This window comes from Planococcus citri, chromosome 1 (assembly GCF_950023065.1).
Source record: "Planococcus citri chromosome 1, ihPlaCitr1.1, whole genome shotgun sequence".
NCBI lineage: Eukaryota > Metazoa > Arthropoda > Insecta > Hemiptera > Pseudococcidae > Planococcus > Planococcus citri.
Window position 1 is genome coordinate 58,975,775 of NC_088677.1, and position 18,694 is coordinate 58,994,468.

General features: G+C 37.6%; 1 protein-coding gene across 12 annotated transcripts in view; it reads left to right on the forward strand.

The window, feature by feature from the left end:
- The window catches only part of LOC135833124 (myb-like protein AA), a 342,443-nt gene that overhangs the window by 243,773 nt on the left and 79,976 nt on the right, over positions 1-18,694 (forward strand). For 6 of the 12 annotated variants that reach the window (XM_065346759.1, XM_065346760.1, XM_065346761.1 and 3 more), the window contains exon 1: positions 2,665-3,345. The exons of 2 other annotated variants lie outside the window; for them this stretch is intronic. In XM_065346759.1, coding sequence (XP_065202831.1) covers positions 3,221-3,345 — 125 coding nt within the window. In that variant the 5' untranslated portion in view covers positions 2,665-3,220. Of the gene's footprint in view, positions 1-2,663; positions 3,346-18,694 lie in introns of those variants that run through there. 4 more of the 12 variants (XM_065346771.1, XM_065346763.1, XM_065346762.1 and 1 more) reach the window with 1 other exon arrangement.

Consider the following 18,694-nt stretch of genomic DNA (forward strand, 5'->3'; position numbering starts at 1 on the left):
GAACCATATGTATATGCATTTTTAGGGAATTTCCACTTCACTGTCTCTTTTCACCTCTTTCCAGCATAAAAAACATGCTCTTTTGCGCCTTTTTAACGAGTTTTAATTCTTTTTCTTGACTTGGAGCTGATCCTAATTCGACTTGGAGGCTGAAATTTTGCAAGCAGTGTAGTTTATGTCGTAGATGTGCTTCTAGAATATTTCGACTTCACATTCTTCCTTCGTTTCCTTTTCCCTTTTGTTCTGGTTCAAGAAAGTTGATTTTCCCGCCTTTTTTTTAGCAGTTTTTATTTTCTTGCCTCATGTATGGAGTCCAACTAAATTAACGCAAAGGGCTAAATTTGACATGCACATGTACCGACTGATAGTTCAAAATGTGTTTTTGGAGAATTTCCACCTCATAGTCTCTTTTTACCTCTTTTCAGTGTGAAAAATGTTATTTGCAGGCCTTTTTTTAAATGGGTTTCAACATTTTGTCTTGGATTACAGATCATTCTACGTTGTCTGGGAGGGGGAGGGGGGCTGAAATTTTGCATGCACGTGTATTGGGTGCTCTAGTTATGTTTCTAGAAGATTTCACCTTCAAAATCTTTCTTTACCCCTCCTCCCTATTGTTCCAGTTTGAGAAAGTGTATTTCCAGTTTTTTGGGAAGGAGGGTGAGATGGGGTTTCCTTTATTTTGGTTTGCTCGTACATATTTCTTGTTTTATTTATTCTTCTCTTTCTTCCTCTGAATGTATGTTTTTACTCTGCCTTTTGCATTTTCGCTTCATTTTCACTTCTCCCTTAACTAGTTGGCTATTTTTTTCAGACAAAGTTTACTTAAGGCATTTTTTTTTGCTTTTGAAACAAATCAAATAAGTTCCCGTGACCAAAGGGGAGGTTCCTAACCCGGATGCTTCCTAATCTTTGAAAAATTACTGAGTGTGGTGAATAATTGGCCAATTTTTATCAATTTTTTTTAGAAATTTCGACATCCGGATGACGTTTTTCTGATGTCGCTGATTTACCTAATAAAAACTGCAGCTCGTATTTCTCATTTCTTGTTCTTTGACGAGGATCGTGCTAGGCATCCATATACTTCAGCAAAAAATACCTTTAAAAATAATTTAAAGTTATTTTATGATCCTTAGTACGTAAAACCTCGTACCCTAAATATGTACAAATAGCATTGCGGAAAGAGAGCATCGAAACTTCAAAGGAAAAACAAATACTCGTGCATACCTACGCATACGTCGTCGTCGTCGGTCGTAAGTTGAAACGAGCATGTTTTTAGTCTAGATGAGGGGTCAGGGGGCAGGGGAGTCGGACTAATCCTAACTCTTAATGAATAGAGTCACGAAACCCTTGGCAAAGTTTTTTTTTCTTTGTTGTTGTTGCTTTTTTTCTTTTCATGGCACGGATGACGTGCGGTAATTGTACATGTAACCGCGAATATACGTATAGTATAGTACTCGTACTATGTGAAAATGACGAATGAATTGAATGACAGATGAATACAGGGGGTGCGGGAAGAGGTGGTATATAAGTAGATAGGTATACGTTGATGTAGGTAGGTATAAGTACGTTCAAGAATCGGAAAGAGAAAGAGGAAGTGGGTACCTTACGTTTGTGTGTCTTGAGAATTACACGTATATATGTATAGTCAGCAGCAGTGGTAATGACTGGTTGAGTAATTACGTTTGCAGCTCGACGATTGCTGTAATGGTGATGACTGATGGGTAGGTGGAAGTGTGGGAGCGAGCAGGGAGAACTCATAGTAGGTAATTTGGTCCAGGTCGTGTATAAGTAGGTAGTTATGGGTACGGGGACTTTCCTTCTTCCATCGAGGTAGTACGCTATACGTGGATAGGTACGTAACCAGAAGCTCATTATTACACGAAGACTACGACGACGATGGCGATGGTGATGGTGATGATGATGATGATGATGCCGGTTCACTACGTAAGTGTAACGTATAACGGGATATCTTTTCAAAGGGTTTGCATGACGGTTTTTCGGAAGAGACTCGATGACGACGACGACGACAATGAATGACTGGATGCTGCGCTGTGGTGATCCATAGGAGCCTCGATGTCCACAAATGCTGCAGGAAGAACAGGTTCTTTGCGGCGGGGTTCGTGGATGTACGATTTTCTGGTCACAGAAATGGGATGCAGAATGAAAATCCAGGACATGAGATTTTCATCGCGTAAGCCAAAATGGACCAGAGCAGAGGTATAGGGAGAGGGGTGATCTTTTACGATGAAGCCGACATAGAGGTACATTGGTGTATCGGCGAAACCGGTCTTTTGGCCGTGGTTGCACATTTGCAGAGACCAGAGAGTTGCCGTTGCCGACTTGTCGAGCTGGTACCCGAAGGTAGGTTTTGGGTTCAGGTGGGGTAAGATGGCTGAGACGAAGAGAAGAGTTTTAATGTGTATGTAAAAGAGTGTGTAAGGTACACGTATGTATGTAGGTAGTACGTAAAATTGTATGTATATGGTATACACACAATATGAAATGCGCTCATGTAGAGGAAACAAACATGGTGGGGCTTGGCGGAGGTTGGCGTGATATTAGCAATGCCGACCGTGAATTGCGCGCGCACATTGCGCTTGGCCTACTAACCCTATTCCGACTGCGAGCCGCGAATATACGCTGGGTCGTGTACTTCCAAGTGCCGTCTGTGTCGTTTCTTATTGACGTTTCGCGTTGCTGTGTGCTGTTGTATCGTTCCAAGTTGGTTGCAGTGCTCGGTATATGTGGTATACTATTTATTGCGTTGTTGCTGCGACCATTTGTGTATAATTTTTTTGTAAAAATTACTCGAAATTGTGTGAAATAATGTGATAGATTGTTAATTGTGTGGTATTTTTTATCCTATGTGTTAGTTTGGTTGTTTAAATTAAATCTTCTTCGTGTCTTTCGAAAGGTGCTATATAATAGTATAAATTTTATTCAGCGGTGATAATATTTTTGGTTATAACGGTATTCTCAGTTGTTGGTTCGCGTTTACCCACTAATTGGGTTTTACATAATATATTGAAGTGATTGTGATAGTGAGGGGTAGTTCGCTCCATCCCCCAATTGCCTTGGAAGTGCGCGAAAATGGCCACGAATACCGGTAGTATCTGTGGCTGGTGATTTCCTTCAGTCAATTTCATCTCTTGATGGTTGGAATTACGGTCGTGTTCCCGTACGGCCTATCATCATCATCGTGTAATACCTATAGGCCGTCATGTCGACCGTACTGCAATGCGAAAATCGTCTAGCAACGGCGTACTCATTCAACGATGAAAACCTATCTAGGACTCCGTCGCCTATATCGTCTTGCTCGTTCTATGTGGATACATCGTTGGACAAGTAAGCAAATTCATCCATAAAATGCCCATTTTTCACTCCACATGTGGCATAGGGTTACCTAATTAAGGGCCTCGGTGTGCCATTTTCCTCTCGTATAACGAGGTATAGGAAGCTACATAGGTAGGTAGACAGGAAATATAAGTGGACACTGACCGGAAGTTACGATTGCCAAATACATTACGAGAATCACTGCTCTTCCTTTACCTCTCCTCCATGCTATAGGTAAAAGGTTGGGCTTATTGATGGCTGGTTTAATGGTGCTCCTGCAGGCTGGACCGCATGTCCAAGTTCACTCGAGTCGAGGGTGTTATGTAATTTCAACGTTCGTGATTGGGGGAAAGAGGACAGAATACCTAATTCCGAATAAAGAATTCGCTACTTGAGAAGAGTTGCTATGAAAGAACAGAGGTTAGGTTTTTTCCTGGTCGAGCAACAAGTGTGGAGGTGGTGGGAAACCCTGAAAGGAATTTGGGACTGGGGTTGGGGAGGGGGAGCGAAGGATTTTAAAATCAATGTCATCGATTAAAAAATTTAATTTTTTCAATTTTTTGTTGAAATTTTTTCATTTTTTCAACTTGGTAGCCTATGCGATTTTTTTATTTCCAACCCCCCCCCCCCTCAAATCAAAAAAAACCATGTTTTTTCAATTTTTTGTTGAAATTTTTTTTCCAACTAGGTAGCCTATGTGATTTTTTTTCATTTCAGAGCCCCCCCCCCATCTAAAAAATCAAGTTTTTTTCCGGAGTAAACCCCTCTTTGAATCACTGTGAGGTGAAATTGTTTTTGAAAAAATATTGTTTAAATTTAAAAAAAATTGAAATATCAGGAAAAGCCTCACTTTTACAACACATGACAGGTGTCCTTTTTTCCGGAATTAATTTATCGATTTTAATTATTAATATTTTTTCCTTAACGTCAATAAATTCTTCTTGAGTAGAGATTTCCTTAAATTTGTGACATTCGAAGTAAATTTTCCAAGGTCAGTTTTTTCATTATTTTTTTAAAAATATCTATTACCTATGTGTAGATGATGTCTCAATTTCTTGGAATTTCAGTGAAATTAATCTCTAAAGAATCAGATGTTTTTTTTTGGTCTTTCAGATGCTACGTCTTTTTACAAGTATGTCGAGACTTCAACGAAACATTATTCATAAAGTTCTCTTTTATGGGACAAAAAAGGCTCAGATTTCTGATTTAAGGCTAAAATGTGATTCAGAAAAACCACATTTTTTCAAAAATTTTGAATCGTCATCTCAGCATTCCTTCCTCCAAATGGGACCCAGAAATCAAAATTCAACTTTCTCAACGCTTTCAGATACAACTTGCGATTCTTTTTGAATTTTCCTTTCGAATTTTTTGAAGCAAATTATTTAATGGAGCTGTTTCTTGGAATGATTTCTGTAAAGAAGGTACCATGCAAGCATGTGAGGGGGGGGAGAGGATTGAAGCCTCAAAGCAGGCCATTAAAAAAACAAAAAAAAAGTAAAATAGGTATTTGAAAATTTCTATTCAGAAAGATATTTTGCTCCTCTTTTTTGAATAGGTACCTACGTTTTTGCAAAATATTGTTGAAAAAAGCCTTTCAAATTGGAATTTTTCAGAGTGCTTATCATAAAGTTGAGGCTCCTTTTTTTTTTAAATTCTCCTCCCCTCGCCTTCTCAGCCTCTAAAGCATACTCACTACTCAGGCTCAATTTTCTTCAATCTCTAGAAATGTGTTATGAGGCAAAGAAGATTTTTGGAAAACTTCTTAGCTTTTTATTTGATAATTTATTGTTTCTGAGGAACAAATTTCTGAATCAAAATTGTTATTGCAAATTTTGAGCAAAATTGGGGCAAAATACCTCTTATAGAAAAATTTTACAATAAGACGAATTATTTTTTTAATGTACTCGTAGTATTGATGACGGAGATCTCATATGTGCAAAAAAGTGTCTCTGATGCTTATGGCGAAAAAAAATTATATTATAATATTCTCCGTGCTTAGTAACTTTTTAAGGGTTTTATGCTAACCTATTTGAAATTGGATTTTTTTGTCATTTATACGAAAGAAAGAAGGTTCATCTCACGTCGGTTGTAGCTCAAAAATATTTCATTTTACGTTGAATAAATTTCAACAGCATGATTATAATTTTTGATTTGAAAATTTATTTCTCTGCGGATAGTAATTAAGGGAATATTATTCGATAGAAAAGACTTATTGAGGACAGTTGAGAGGAAGAACAGAGAGGGTAGTTTGCTCCAATCATTAATTTCCCGGAGGGCTTCAATTTAGATTGATGAGAAATTTGTATTGTCAATCATGTAGGTACTTGTTAAAACTTTCAAATCTCATTAAAAATGTTCAATGTTTAGATTTTATTCAGAATGAACATTCTGATTTAAAAACATGTTTCAAAATAATAAGTTTTGAAGTCAATTTTTATTGTTGTTGGAGGGTGAGGAAGGAGAAGGGGGGTTACATGGAATCGGTTTTACGCTCATCGTAATATTTAGAAGAAATAACTAATAATGATGGGACATTTCCAGAACCAAGAAATTGAAGTCCACTTAAATTTGAGTCGAAAAAAGGAAAATTGTACCATTTTTTTGAAAATCTATTCTGACAACATTATTCATTTCAAAAAAGTCGAATTTTGAGAATTTCGCGACGATTTTGGATTCAGACGAATATTATGACCAATTTTAGCTACATAACAATACTTCAGAAAAAAAAAATTTTAAGTCAGCTTCTGATTCTCAGCTCTGGATTTAATTCAGCTTCTCCAGATATAGTTGACGATCCTTTTTTAGGGCCCCTTTTCATATTTCAGTCCTCTACAGTTTGCTTGTATCGAGGTTTGAAGAATGGGGGGGAGGGAATTGAAAGATTTGTTTCCTGGTCAAATTGATCAAATTCATCCCTATGTCCATGTCCATCGATTGTTACAATGTACCTACGAGTACAATGAAACACATTCCGATTCGGTAATATTGTAGGTACTTTTCAGTGTATCCATGTGTCAGTCTTCTTAGTCCCCTTCTCACTGCACATTTTCTAGCTAGGAAAATATAACATAAAATGGTAAAATGGCACCAGGGGGAAAAAATACAAAGAAAGGAGTACTCGTGTACGTAGATAGGTACGTTAATGACCTGAATTTTCAGTCGAACGTGTATCTGTGTCGGTTAAGAACTTCGATGAAGCATGGCAAGCGGTATATGTATGTGTGTGTGCTGATAAAAGCATTATTACCTACAACGTTTTAGTAAAACGTATACTCGTACTCGTAGGTACCTAATGGTGTTTATTTTGGAACTGATAATGGAACGAACGGTGTGCCCTGCTCTTGCTCCATTTTACCATATCGAAGTCTGTGGGGATCTGACGATTGGAGGTGTGTGGTATACAAAGGCATAAATCTCTGGTAAACGTTTTTTCAGTTTACGGTTAATTAAGATGCGGCGGTATATACTGGTGAGAATATTACATACGAGTACGATACGTACGTATTACGTATGTATACGTGTACGAAGAGGTAATTCTGCTAAATGGCGTGTTTTTTGAAATTTTTTTTTTTTTAACGAGTCGCAAGCTGAAAAATGACGCCGATGGATGAATTTATGACGTGTACGTGGTATTAATCGGCCCACCGAGCGGTTTTTAATGTATAGCCGACGATGACAATGTTTAATAAGCTGGTACTCTGTGTACAGTTGATTCGTTATGTATGTGCTTAACTGCTTATGCTTGAGCTTATGCCATGTAACCTGTGCTGCACTGCGCTGCGTATTCGTACGAGTATTATGGCGGTGATTTACAAAGCAGTTTGGGACCCACCGCACCACCACACCTTGCCCAACCTGCGCTGCGGTTTGATATATTCGATTATTTGCCATACAGTAAAGATTGCCATATTACTGCGGCTCAAAGTGCCCATAAAGCTGGTTTTTATTTCATTTTTCTTATTCCCGTATTTCGTACCTGAATATTGTACCTGCGTGTGTTAGACTGGGTGACGTTTAAGCTAATTAGAACCGGTGGTACACCTGTTGAGATGACGGAATGATTTGCCCACCGATGTACACAAATTCTCCCGGCTCGATTGTGCATGCGTGCATGGATGGATGATGTATGGTGATTGCGAATACATTATTTTTTATTCTGAGGCTTTCGAGTGTGGAATACGGGTTGTTATATTGCCTTTCGAGTGGAATTTTTTCACTGCGAGTTGTTTTTTTTTCGGTAGGCGGGTATAATTGATTATTTTTACGATGCTATAGTGAGCTTTTTGTCTCGGGAATCATGATGATAAATAATATTCTTCGGAGAATTTATAATTTTGGAATTGCTGGTAAAAGGTAAGGGAATGTGTGATTAGGTACTTTAATTCCATTGAAGTCCCTTTATATTGAGTGATTCGGATTGTTGAATGTTGGGTGGGAAAGTGATAGTGAGTCAAACTGACTTAATTGATGCAACTAAAATGTGCTTGGAAAAATCTTACATTTGACGAAATTATGTTCACTTAGTTCTACCTAAACTGAGTGAATTGAAAAATAAACTAATTTTAATTTATTTTGCTATGAGTGTATTTCATACATTTTTTCATGAAATACGTCAGAAAGAGGTCAAAATAAGACAATTGAATGAATTTAAACTTTTTTTGATGTTTGGAATTGAAAATTGAATTTTTTCGAATTTTGATTTTTTTGTGATGAGTTCATTTCATCGAGTGGAAGGGGGGTTTTCAACTTTTTCAACGGATACGTAAAAATAGTGGTCAAATGAATCAACATCACCAATCAAAACTTTTTTTCGTGTTTTGAATTAAAAAATCGCATTTTTTCGCAAACTTTCAATTTTTTTAAATCGACTTCACGAAATAACGCCACCTCAATTTTTTAATATGTTGCTCAGCATGAAAAGATGCCCATAATATATTTTTTCAGAATTTTTGAGAGTTGGAACGATATGAAAACTACGTTTTGAAACTTTTCGAGCTAATTTTTCGTACGAAACAAAGTGGCAACACTGATTTTTAGGATATCACCTAAAAGCTTTTCAAAACCTCTAACTATTGGAAAAAGTTCAATTTTTGTAGGTATCGCGGTTATCGAGTAATCCACTGCTGAAATGAATGATATTTCAAGTTCACTGAAAAATTTGACACCCCCTAGCAGCCTTCAAAAAAGGGCTGGAGGGCTGCAATTTGCGCCATTGGTCATCGCTTCGAAAGGTACTCTTTCACAGGAAAAATTTCAAAAAAATCGCCGATCGCCCCTTACCACTTCTTGGTCGAATTGACGTGGAATGACCCAGGGCTGTTAACCCGGAATGATTTAGGTCCAGTTTTGGTTTCAAAGTCTGGATTTGAAACGGGTTGAATCCTATTTCAGGTTCACACAAAATTCTATTGTTTTTGGTTGGGTTTATTGAAAAATGATTTTGGTTTCGGGTTGAAACAGTTCCACTTTTGGGTCTCGTTTCAGGGTTGTAAAGCTAGCCAAAAGTTAAAAGCCAAAAGTTGACAATTTTTGGGAATTTTTGAAAGCCAAAAATTTTAAATTTTTTCCTTTTTTTGTTTTTTTTAAAGGGTTGCGAGTTTCCTTCAATTCTTCTCTCATTTGAAAAGAAAGATTAAATATTGAAAAGCCAAAAGTCAAAGATTTTTAGAGGCTAAAACTGAAATATTGTACATTTTCTAGAACTTGAAAGCTAATGCCAAAAGTTTTATTCTTCGGCTTCCCATCCTTGTAAGTTTTCATTCACATCTTTTAAACAAGATTCTAACACCTTCTTTTTTATGGATTTTTAGACAATTCTTAGAAATCACCAGTTTTAAGCACACAAAACTGATTGAAATTTGAACAAATATAATATTGATCAAAATGATCTTCAGATAATCAAAATTTTGTACTGGGAGCAGGATACCAAATATCAAGACTAATGCAAAATATTCAAGAAGAAAATGCAGTGTAGAGAGAGGAGGGACGATTCTCGTGTCTCGGCTCTAAAATTTCCAAACAAGTCTCGTCTCAATTTTGGTTCGTTTTTTCTTTGGATACGATTCCTCTGTGCCCCTCCAGCGCCCAATTAAAAAATCAAGGTGTTAGTTCTTTTTTTTTTTTTTTGGAATTTTCAATTTTAGAAATTTTTCCCTTCGTATTGCAGATAAAAAAAAAAGAACTGAACAAAATTTGTAGGATATTGCATTTCTAATAAAAAGTACTCTCCACACAAGTTTGATAATAATGCAATTAGTTTTTCCCCATTCGAATTTAGAAATTTCACCCCCCCCCCGTCCCCCTAATATTACAAATAGGTAAAAAAAAGCACAGAACAAAACTTGATAGAAAATTTAATTTTAAATAAAAATATTTTTTTCACACTTCGCATATCTTCAAAAGTGAAAGTGCCAACAATTTGAATTATTCCATTTTTTTCAGTTTTTGAGTTCTGATAATTTTACGCCTACAGTGTTGCTAATCCTCTACAAAATCTATATTTTTTTTTAAAACTTTTTTTTTTACATCGGATTGACTTTTAAATTTTGAACGGAAATGGACCAATAATTTGGATCTAAGTTCAATATCATTTGGTGGAAAAATCCCCAAAAAACATTATATATTATTTTTCTCTCAGCTGATGGGTCAAATAGTCCACTTCCCATTCTTGAAAATCCTTGATAAATCATACATTTGACCGAGGTAATAGAACAAAAGCTGTCTCACACAAGCTGTTGGCTTTTGTAGATCATCTTTTGAGTACCCCTGCCTGTCGTAGATTTATTGATAGGCGCAAATGTATCGCTTGAAAACTATTACACGCGCTGCTATCTAGACTTTCATTTCTTTTACGAGTAGCTGAGCTGATTACAAAATCCCATAGAGTAAAAGGAAACATTTTCATAACCATTTTCCATGTACCTATATGCCCTCTTTCTCAACCACCCCTCCCCCCTCCCCTCATCTTAAAGATCTCTCCAACGATAAAGGGGTATAAAAAAATTTTCAAACGATCTTCAGCGTATATTTAAGGTAATACGAGACTCGTGTTCGTATATTATAGGCAACGGTGGTGCATGTTATCAATTTCCACCATCAATATAACCGCATCAGATCATTTCCTACGATCAGATATCTGTACATACAATGTGAATAACACACTAGGTATGGTACGGCGCATAAGCATGCGAGATGCGAAATTTTCTAGGTAATTTTTCGTTTCAAAAAAAAGGAAAAATATCGAACCACGAGCCATTTTCTGGGAAGTCGTTACAGAGTGAAAAAAAGAAACGAAGAATCGCGATAATACCGTTAAGAGGTAATTTCCGATTAGCGAACAGTTACTTACACTAAAAGTGCCATAATAATATCCATATACCTTTGTGTGGTGTATTCTTTCTAAAGACAGAACGACAATCGTCTGTACCCAGATTTAGCTTGTACAATGTTCACATGATAGGTACGGAGCAATTTCGCCCGAACTCGGGTTTTTATTTCCTACCTATAGTGTCTTTCTGCTGGCTCGCTTAATCGGTCCCTTAACGAGTCATTATGGAAAATAGAGATTTCTTTTTCAACCCTCCTGCAGCTCTTCTTCTTTATGTTCTTTTTAGTTTCTTGTCTTTTTTTTTTTTTTACTCAACGATACACAGTTTAACAAACGATACTATGTAGATAATGATCCGGTGATCGGGTTGTGAAGAGTTGTTTCTTTGTTTGACGTTTTCTTTTCTTTTGCATAAATATTCCAACTGTTTTTTGTTACACGGTTTTTTTAACAAATGCTCGATTCCAAGAACAACTTGTGCATTCGCGAAAATGTTGCTTGCCTTTTTTGTCAGTACCTGCGAATAATGATGTCCTTTATTTTTAGTGGACTCTGGGCCGAGTATATTCCTTTTTATTCGCTTTCTTTTTTCTTTTTCTTTTTACCAATATCGAACCTTTTTTTGTTTCGATTTCACTCGAGTATTTTAAAATGTATCGAAATTCGAAAGAGTCCTTTCAACTTCATCAGGTGGTTTGTGAAATAATATCGAAGGTTTGTTTACACGGTTCGCTTTTCCCTTCTTCATCACTTTTATCAGTGTTCAAAATGTTTGGCAACGAAGAAAAGAAAAACGTTTCTGAAAAATCTGCGGACTTTTTCGTCTCTCTTTTCGTTGGCTGTAATAACGGATTCTTTTTTATTTTTGCTGCTTGTCTCGAAAATGGGAAATCAACCTTTCTATCAAACTGGAATTGAATTATTTTTTTAGGAAAGTAAACATTTTGAAAATTGCGACTGAAAAATAACAATCTGTTGCCTGGCATAGGCATGATTCGCTACTGATGGAAAATCGCGTATAAAAATTCCAACGTTGCCAAATTTACTGGAAACCTTCGTCGGACACTGAAACGTCTGACATTACGATAAAAAGGTCACCAAATCCAGGCACGTACAGTTCAATGTGTAGAAGGAGGCAAGGGTTGAGAGTAGATAATGCTTTCTGGACTAATTGCTTTGACCCCGATTCCAATTTCAGTAAAGAATTCATCAAGCAGAGTGAAGCAATTATAGAAAAACTTTAATGCTTTGAATACTCGTACTTTCTTTTGACGTTTTCTTATCATTTTTATGAGGAGCACTTTTCACAATTTTTTATTTTAGTGTCAATTTACAAAACTACGAACTATGTTAGGCCCTCTCTTTGGGGGGACCCCCCCCCCCCCCCCCCGAAATTCAGTCGTTTGCCAGATCCATAAATTAGATTTCAATTTTTTTCAACTTTCATTTGAAGAGAACATTTTTCACGGAATTGGGAAAAACTGATCAATGAATTGTGTAAAAACTGAAATTTCCAGCGAAAAATGTCTTTTGTTAATTTTAATTATTTTCATCAAACTTTTGTTGGACTTTTCCTTCTCAACGAAATCCAGTTTTTGATTCTGAGGCTTAAGTGAATTTTTTCATTCAAGAGGTGAGAGGGGTTGGCGAAGGAAGTTTCTTGATCGCTATGCTTTGATACAATCCTCTTGTAAAATTACTTTGCTACCCACCTACACAGTCTACAATCGATACATTGTCAATTGGCATGTTTGTACTTCAGCTCCTCTTGGATTTCGATATCAGTAAAGTGCTGGCTCGTGTTGCTGTTGACGTTGCTTCAATAATGATATGAAATTTTACTCGCAGTCGACGTGTAGTGTAAGAATTTCATCGAGAGACGAATTAAAACTCGTTTGTATGTACCTAGTATTGTATTATTCGCTCATTATCGAGTGAAAAAAATTTGTCGTCGAGCACACCGCGTACACTATTACCTAACATTGTCTCTGTTAAAGCTATATGAGAAGAGGCCAGAGGCAGGAGGGGTTTACACGGTAGGCTATTTAAATAGACGAAATTTCACATACGCGTACAGGTAGGTCTGTCTTTCTATCTCTTTCTCTATAGGTGTACTGTACATGTTGGCAGCGCCTATTTCTTACACAATTCTCGCTCTACCTCGACTCGTCGCTCGCTGCTATGCCATTGCTATTGTGAATACGAAAGCGATTTAATTAACGTTGGCTACACTGTAATACGCGAGTACAAAGAGCCGCCTCGATGACGACGACGACGTCGTATAGTCGACGCAACCTGCACCAAAGGAGCTCTCGATACGACGACTACGACATAACAAAACATCGTACATAGAAGAAAAAAATAAAAAACCGACTCCAAGTATAGAGTACATAGTGTACTCTACACACAAGTACAAGTACATGCAAAAAGAAAAAGAAGAAAAAAAACCGGACAAAGGAAATTATTTCAAGCGTAATAAGCGCGCGAACAATTAAACGAACGGCCTACTTTTGATACCTACTTACAAGACAAATGCAATTATTACCGTTATCGGCATCGCGAGCGCTACCGTCGTCGTCAAGATACCTACCTACCTATAAGAGAATCGCGAGATGAAAAAAAAATCCAGGTTTGGCGGCTTATATTAAAACAGTAAGAACCGCGAACAAGTGTCGCTCCTGCGACACGAAAAAATGGCCACTGTCATATATTTTCAATACTCCGAATCGAAACTGCTGCGAGGCTGTTTGGTGTCGTATATATATACGAGTAAGTACGGTCGAGTTGAAGATGACATATTTTAAAATTCAAATTACGCCCTAAATAACGTGCAAAATCGACGGTATGACTTTTAATGAGCTAACAAACACGTGATAGTATTTTTTACAAAAGAAAGCATATCGACGAACGAGGTGACCACTGGCCAGTGCGGAAATAACCAATAACCAAACCGAGATGCGGTGTTACGTACGTGGAACTTACTGCAGTATGCACTTTGGTGAACATAGGTCTTTTTTCTGTGTTCCATCCCGTTTCCTCGTCCTTTGATAGGTGTCTATGTCGACGAATTCTGTGGTATAAGATTTTGAGTAGGTTTTTTGAGAACAGTTTTTATTTAGGGGGGGGGGTCTCGTGAAAATACTGAAAATTACTTTATGCTCGACTTGGAAAAATCAAGGGTCCTTCTGTCTTCTAAAAACCTGGAAAATACAAAAAAGAAATCAGGGAATTTTCCCCTTCTGGGAAAGTTAGGATAGTTCATTCTCTGGAAACCCTGGAAAACGATTAGAATAAATCATACAAATACCAGGAAATTTGAAAATTTTTGCTAAAAAATCCTGGAATTTAAAAAATCAAGTACATATGTAGTTGGTAATTAATTAAGTAGGTATATAAAACCTCGGATTTTATTTTATTTTTTGCTAAAAGAATTTCTCTCTCGATTTGCTCTTTTGCTCAAGAATTAGTGTCATCATTCTCCATGACACAGAGGTATGGCAATCCTCCACCCCCCCCACCCCAATCACCAATTTAAATAATGTTTTTCGAGCTGCGTTTTTTTTTTTTTTTACATTTTTCACCCAAAAATTTTGATTTTTGCCAAAATTGCTGAGAAGGTTCAGCTTTTTGCCTTGACATCGAAAAAATATGAATGCTTGCCTCAGGTGTTCAGAAAGTCGTATCATTTTCAAAATCATCGAATAAAAGTTCTTTTTTTTAAAAAAAAACGAAAAATGAAAAAAATTCAGGTTTTTTTGCATAAATTTCCAAGAAAATCCCATATTATGCCAAAATTGTTAAAAAGTTATGTTTTCCATCAAAGTTGGAAAATTAAACCTCTTTTTTGTCAAAGCTGTCAAAAAGTTCCATTTTTTGTTAGAATTGTCCAATCCGTGTTGATTTTTCTCAAATTTGTCAATACTTAGTCATAATTTTTGTCGAAAAAGTCCTGTTTTTTTTCCCGAAAATTGTCAAAAAGTTAGGTTTTCTGTCGAAACTGTCATGAAAAGTCCTGTTTTCTGTTTACGTATAAAAAGTTCGGATTTTCGCCAGAATTGTCTCAAAAGGTCCCATTTTGTCAACATTTTCGTGAAGGCCTAATTTTTGCCAAGATTCCCAAAGTCATAATTTTTGTCTAGAAAGTCCTTTTTTTTCAAAGTTCCCAAAATAAGAATCCTATTTTTTCCTAAAATTATAAAAAAGTTTCGTTTTGTGCCGAAATTGCTAAATAGTCTTGTTTTTTGCCTAAAAATGCCACAAAAAGGTCGATTAATCGAACCCTAAAATCGATTCATTTTCGATTCTCGATTCTATACGATGGATTATATTTTCAAAAAACAAATCAGCTTTACTCCCAAAAATAGAATTCCAGACGAAAAATCGATCATAATCGATAATCGATTAATCGAACTCGAAATATCGATTCATTTTCGATTTTCGATTCTATACGATGGATTGTTTTCAAAAAACAAATCAGTTTTAGTCCCAAAAATAGAATTCCAGACAAAAAATCGATCATGATCGATAATCAATTAGTCTAACTCGAAATTGTTGAAAATAATGTAAAAATTCGCGTATACATTGTAATCGTTCATTTACTTTGTAATTACTCGTAATTCGTCGTATTATCGAGATACAGTGTATAGCTTACATTTCCGAGAAGTCAACAAACATCTCCAATGACTTTTAGATTTTTCTACTCGAGTTTTATTACCGTTTTGCGTTTTCTGTTCGCATTATGGCGATTTTCCTTCGTTTTATTTTATTGTACATTTTGTATTAGTGTAAATATGTTCGAATACATTTTTTATTTCGAATTGTGCACCGTATTTCAATAGGTTATGGGCTACAGACGCGTTAAACTGTGCCTATTCGAGATAAAACGCTAATCGTGATGTATTTTCGTTCGTAACGTTATCTGAATTCGAATTCGAAGGTTCATGTGCGGTTGTATTATTCGAAAATTAGATCGCAGTTGTTAGCTGTTGATATCTAATCGCGCGTTATCATTCGACGTACAGATTGTGGATCGCAGTTGTGAGCTGTTGATATCCATATTCGCCTAATTGTATCATGGATTATATCAAGGGTATAAAGCCTCTGTCCTGTTCCAGTGATTGGCCGTCATAGAAAGATAAAGTGCTCGACGTACTCGCCTTATTTAATGCAGTGGACATCGTCGAAGGTAAATCAACCTGCCCAGATGAACCAAAAACGACCGATACCGCCGCCGCCCAAAGACGTAAGTTGATTGCAACATGGCAAAAATCTTCTCACCAAGCGAAAATAATCATTTCCCAAACCGTTTCCGAAGAGCTACACAGTCGAATCGCTGGTAGGCTCTCTGCGCGCGAAGCATGGCAAGTGCTTACGAAGGAATTTGATGACAAGGCAGAAGACCAAATATTCCGCGAATGCCTGAATTTCTTTGGTACCGAGTGGAATGATTACGAAGATGCGCCCTCTGTTGTTGCTCGAATTAAAAATCAACATCGTGAATTTCGAGCTGGTCTAGAAAATCGAAAAATCGAGACAGTCGATAAGCTGTTAGAAATTTTATTCGTTTCGAAAGTATTACACATTCTTCCGAGTCGTTTCGAAGCTTTTAAATCGAGCTACCTTCTTCTTAATGCTCAAGCTGATAAGTCACTAAGCAATTTGTCCGATTCGCTTATCATGCACGAGCGTAACATCACACCAGTACATAGTTCAACGTCATCATCGTCATCCGAAGCTATGTTCGCTAAATCTGGTCAGAAAAGTGGTTCAAATGTCGTCGCGAAAACGTCTGGTGATCAATCCGTTCAAAATCATCAGAGAAACGCTCAAGTGTGTAAATACTGTTCTGGGAAAGGGCACTGGCTCAAAAAGTGCTCGCAGTGGATCAACGATGGTAAACCACCCTTTCCTGCTCGAGCTAACGATACTTCAGGTTGTTCGCCTCAAGTCAACATTTCTGGTTGTTCGCCAAAACTCAACGATATCGATTCAGAACCTAAAAGCGCTCTACTCGCCGATTGTGAGCAACTGAATCTCGTTACATCTTTGTCAGATCAATCTTGGTGGATTGATAACGGTGCAACGAAGCACATTACGTCGAATCGAGAATGGTTTCACACATACGAAACATTTTCGAAACCGAATTACGTCAAAGCTGCTGGCAGTCGTGTCACAGCAGTTGGTCATGGATCAATCGAAGTTGCTAGCTTCGTAAATGGTCAACTTGTCAAGTTCGATTTGACTGACGTATGGTATGTTCCTGGTATTTCGAAGAATTTGTTCTCAGTCGTCGCGGCTCACGATAAAAAGCCAGAGAGCAGATTTTATTCGAATCCTACGTTCTGCAAATTCGAAGCAGATAATCGCGTCATGTTCACCGGTACGAGATCGAAAAATGGTTCTCTTTTCAAAGCGTCGTTCGAGACCATTTTGCCAGAACCGCAGGTGAATACTGTTGAGAGCAGCGAAATCGTGCAACTTTATCACGAACGATGGGGCCATATCGATAAAAATCACGTTCGAGCTAAACCTGCAGAATTGGGCCTGAAGAAACGATCACAGGAAACTAAAACCAATTCGAGCAATCCCTGTCAGTTCGATAAAGTTCATCGCGAAACGTTTGAAAAACGTTCTTCGACCACAGCAGTTGGTGAGCTGCTTTCTGGTGATATTTGCGGGCCATTCGATTGTTCCTTTGGTGGTCGCAAATATCTCATCGTTATCAAAGATGATTATTCGAATTATCATCATACGTTCGTCGAGAAGGAGAAAACAGCCGCAGTAGTATCTCGTTGCGTTCGAGAGGTACTATTCAAAGCTCGCGCTCTTGGTCATCGAGTGTTAGAATTCCAGTCTAGCAGCCAAGGCGAGTTCGATAACAAAGCGGTACGTTCAGTATTAAGAGAGTTCGATGTTCGTCAACGTTTTACGCCACACGCAGCTGTTGAACGCGGTAGCAGTGCAATTGTCAAGTTGGCGCGAACATTGAAATATTCGAATCCAGAGATTACGTATCCGATCGAAATCTGGGCTGAACTCACTACCACCGCTACGTATTTGCTAAATCAAGTAGGCAAATCATCGATCGACGGTTTGACTCCTTATGAGATGTGGTTTGGTATACCACCGCGAGTAAAACATCTTCGAATTGTTAGTTCGAAATATGTCACTTTCTACGAGAAACTTCGAGATTGCGACCAACGAGTTACCATTCCGATCAATCGAGATTTGTTAGATCCGATTGATAACGATACCGATACCGAGATAAGCGATGAGAAGAAAAGTGCACCTTCTACGTTGAAGTCATTGCTTGTTACGCCGAAATCTTCGACCAAATCAACTCCGAAAAGTTCGCGAAAATCGACACCGAAAAGCTCACCGAAATCATCGGATAGTTCTTTGCTCGAGAATGACGAATTCGATGACGCTAACGATATTATCATCGACGATCTAGAAGAAACCGAACTTCTGTCTAGATGGAGAAAATTACGCGATAACAATCGTTCGAAATCTCAAGACGTCAACGATCACGCTAATTGCGTTGAGATTGAGATTTTCATGGCTGAAATAGAAGCTTCAACAAAATCGTACACGGAAGCTGTTCGAAGCCAACCTTGTTCCAATTCAAAAGACCCTATGGACACCGTGATCTGTTCCATAGCCGCTAACGATGCGCCGGATTTGCGTTCAAGATCTCAGGGAAAGCGATCAGACATCGATAAGTCTGATATTTCCATTCGATCATCGATCAGCAGCAAACGAGCTGCTGTTATGTCGCCAGAGACACGTCGATATCTCTCTGGAAAACCCTACCAACAAAAACGTCAGCTGTCTACATCGCGTAAATGGAGACAGCTCTAGTGTTCCAGCTCGCCGGATGTCTGAGTTCGATTCACTCGACAACTGGCGTATCTTATTCGAATATGCTGACGCGGCAATTTGTGGATCCAGGTAGCTGATCGAGTTACTTATCCGAGTTCATCGCCGCTATTGAAGCATCTTTAACATCGACCGAATTCGAGGATACATGATCAA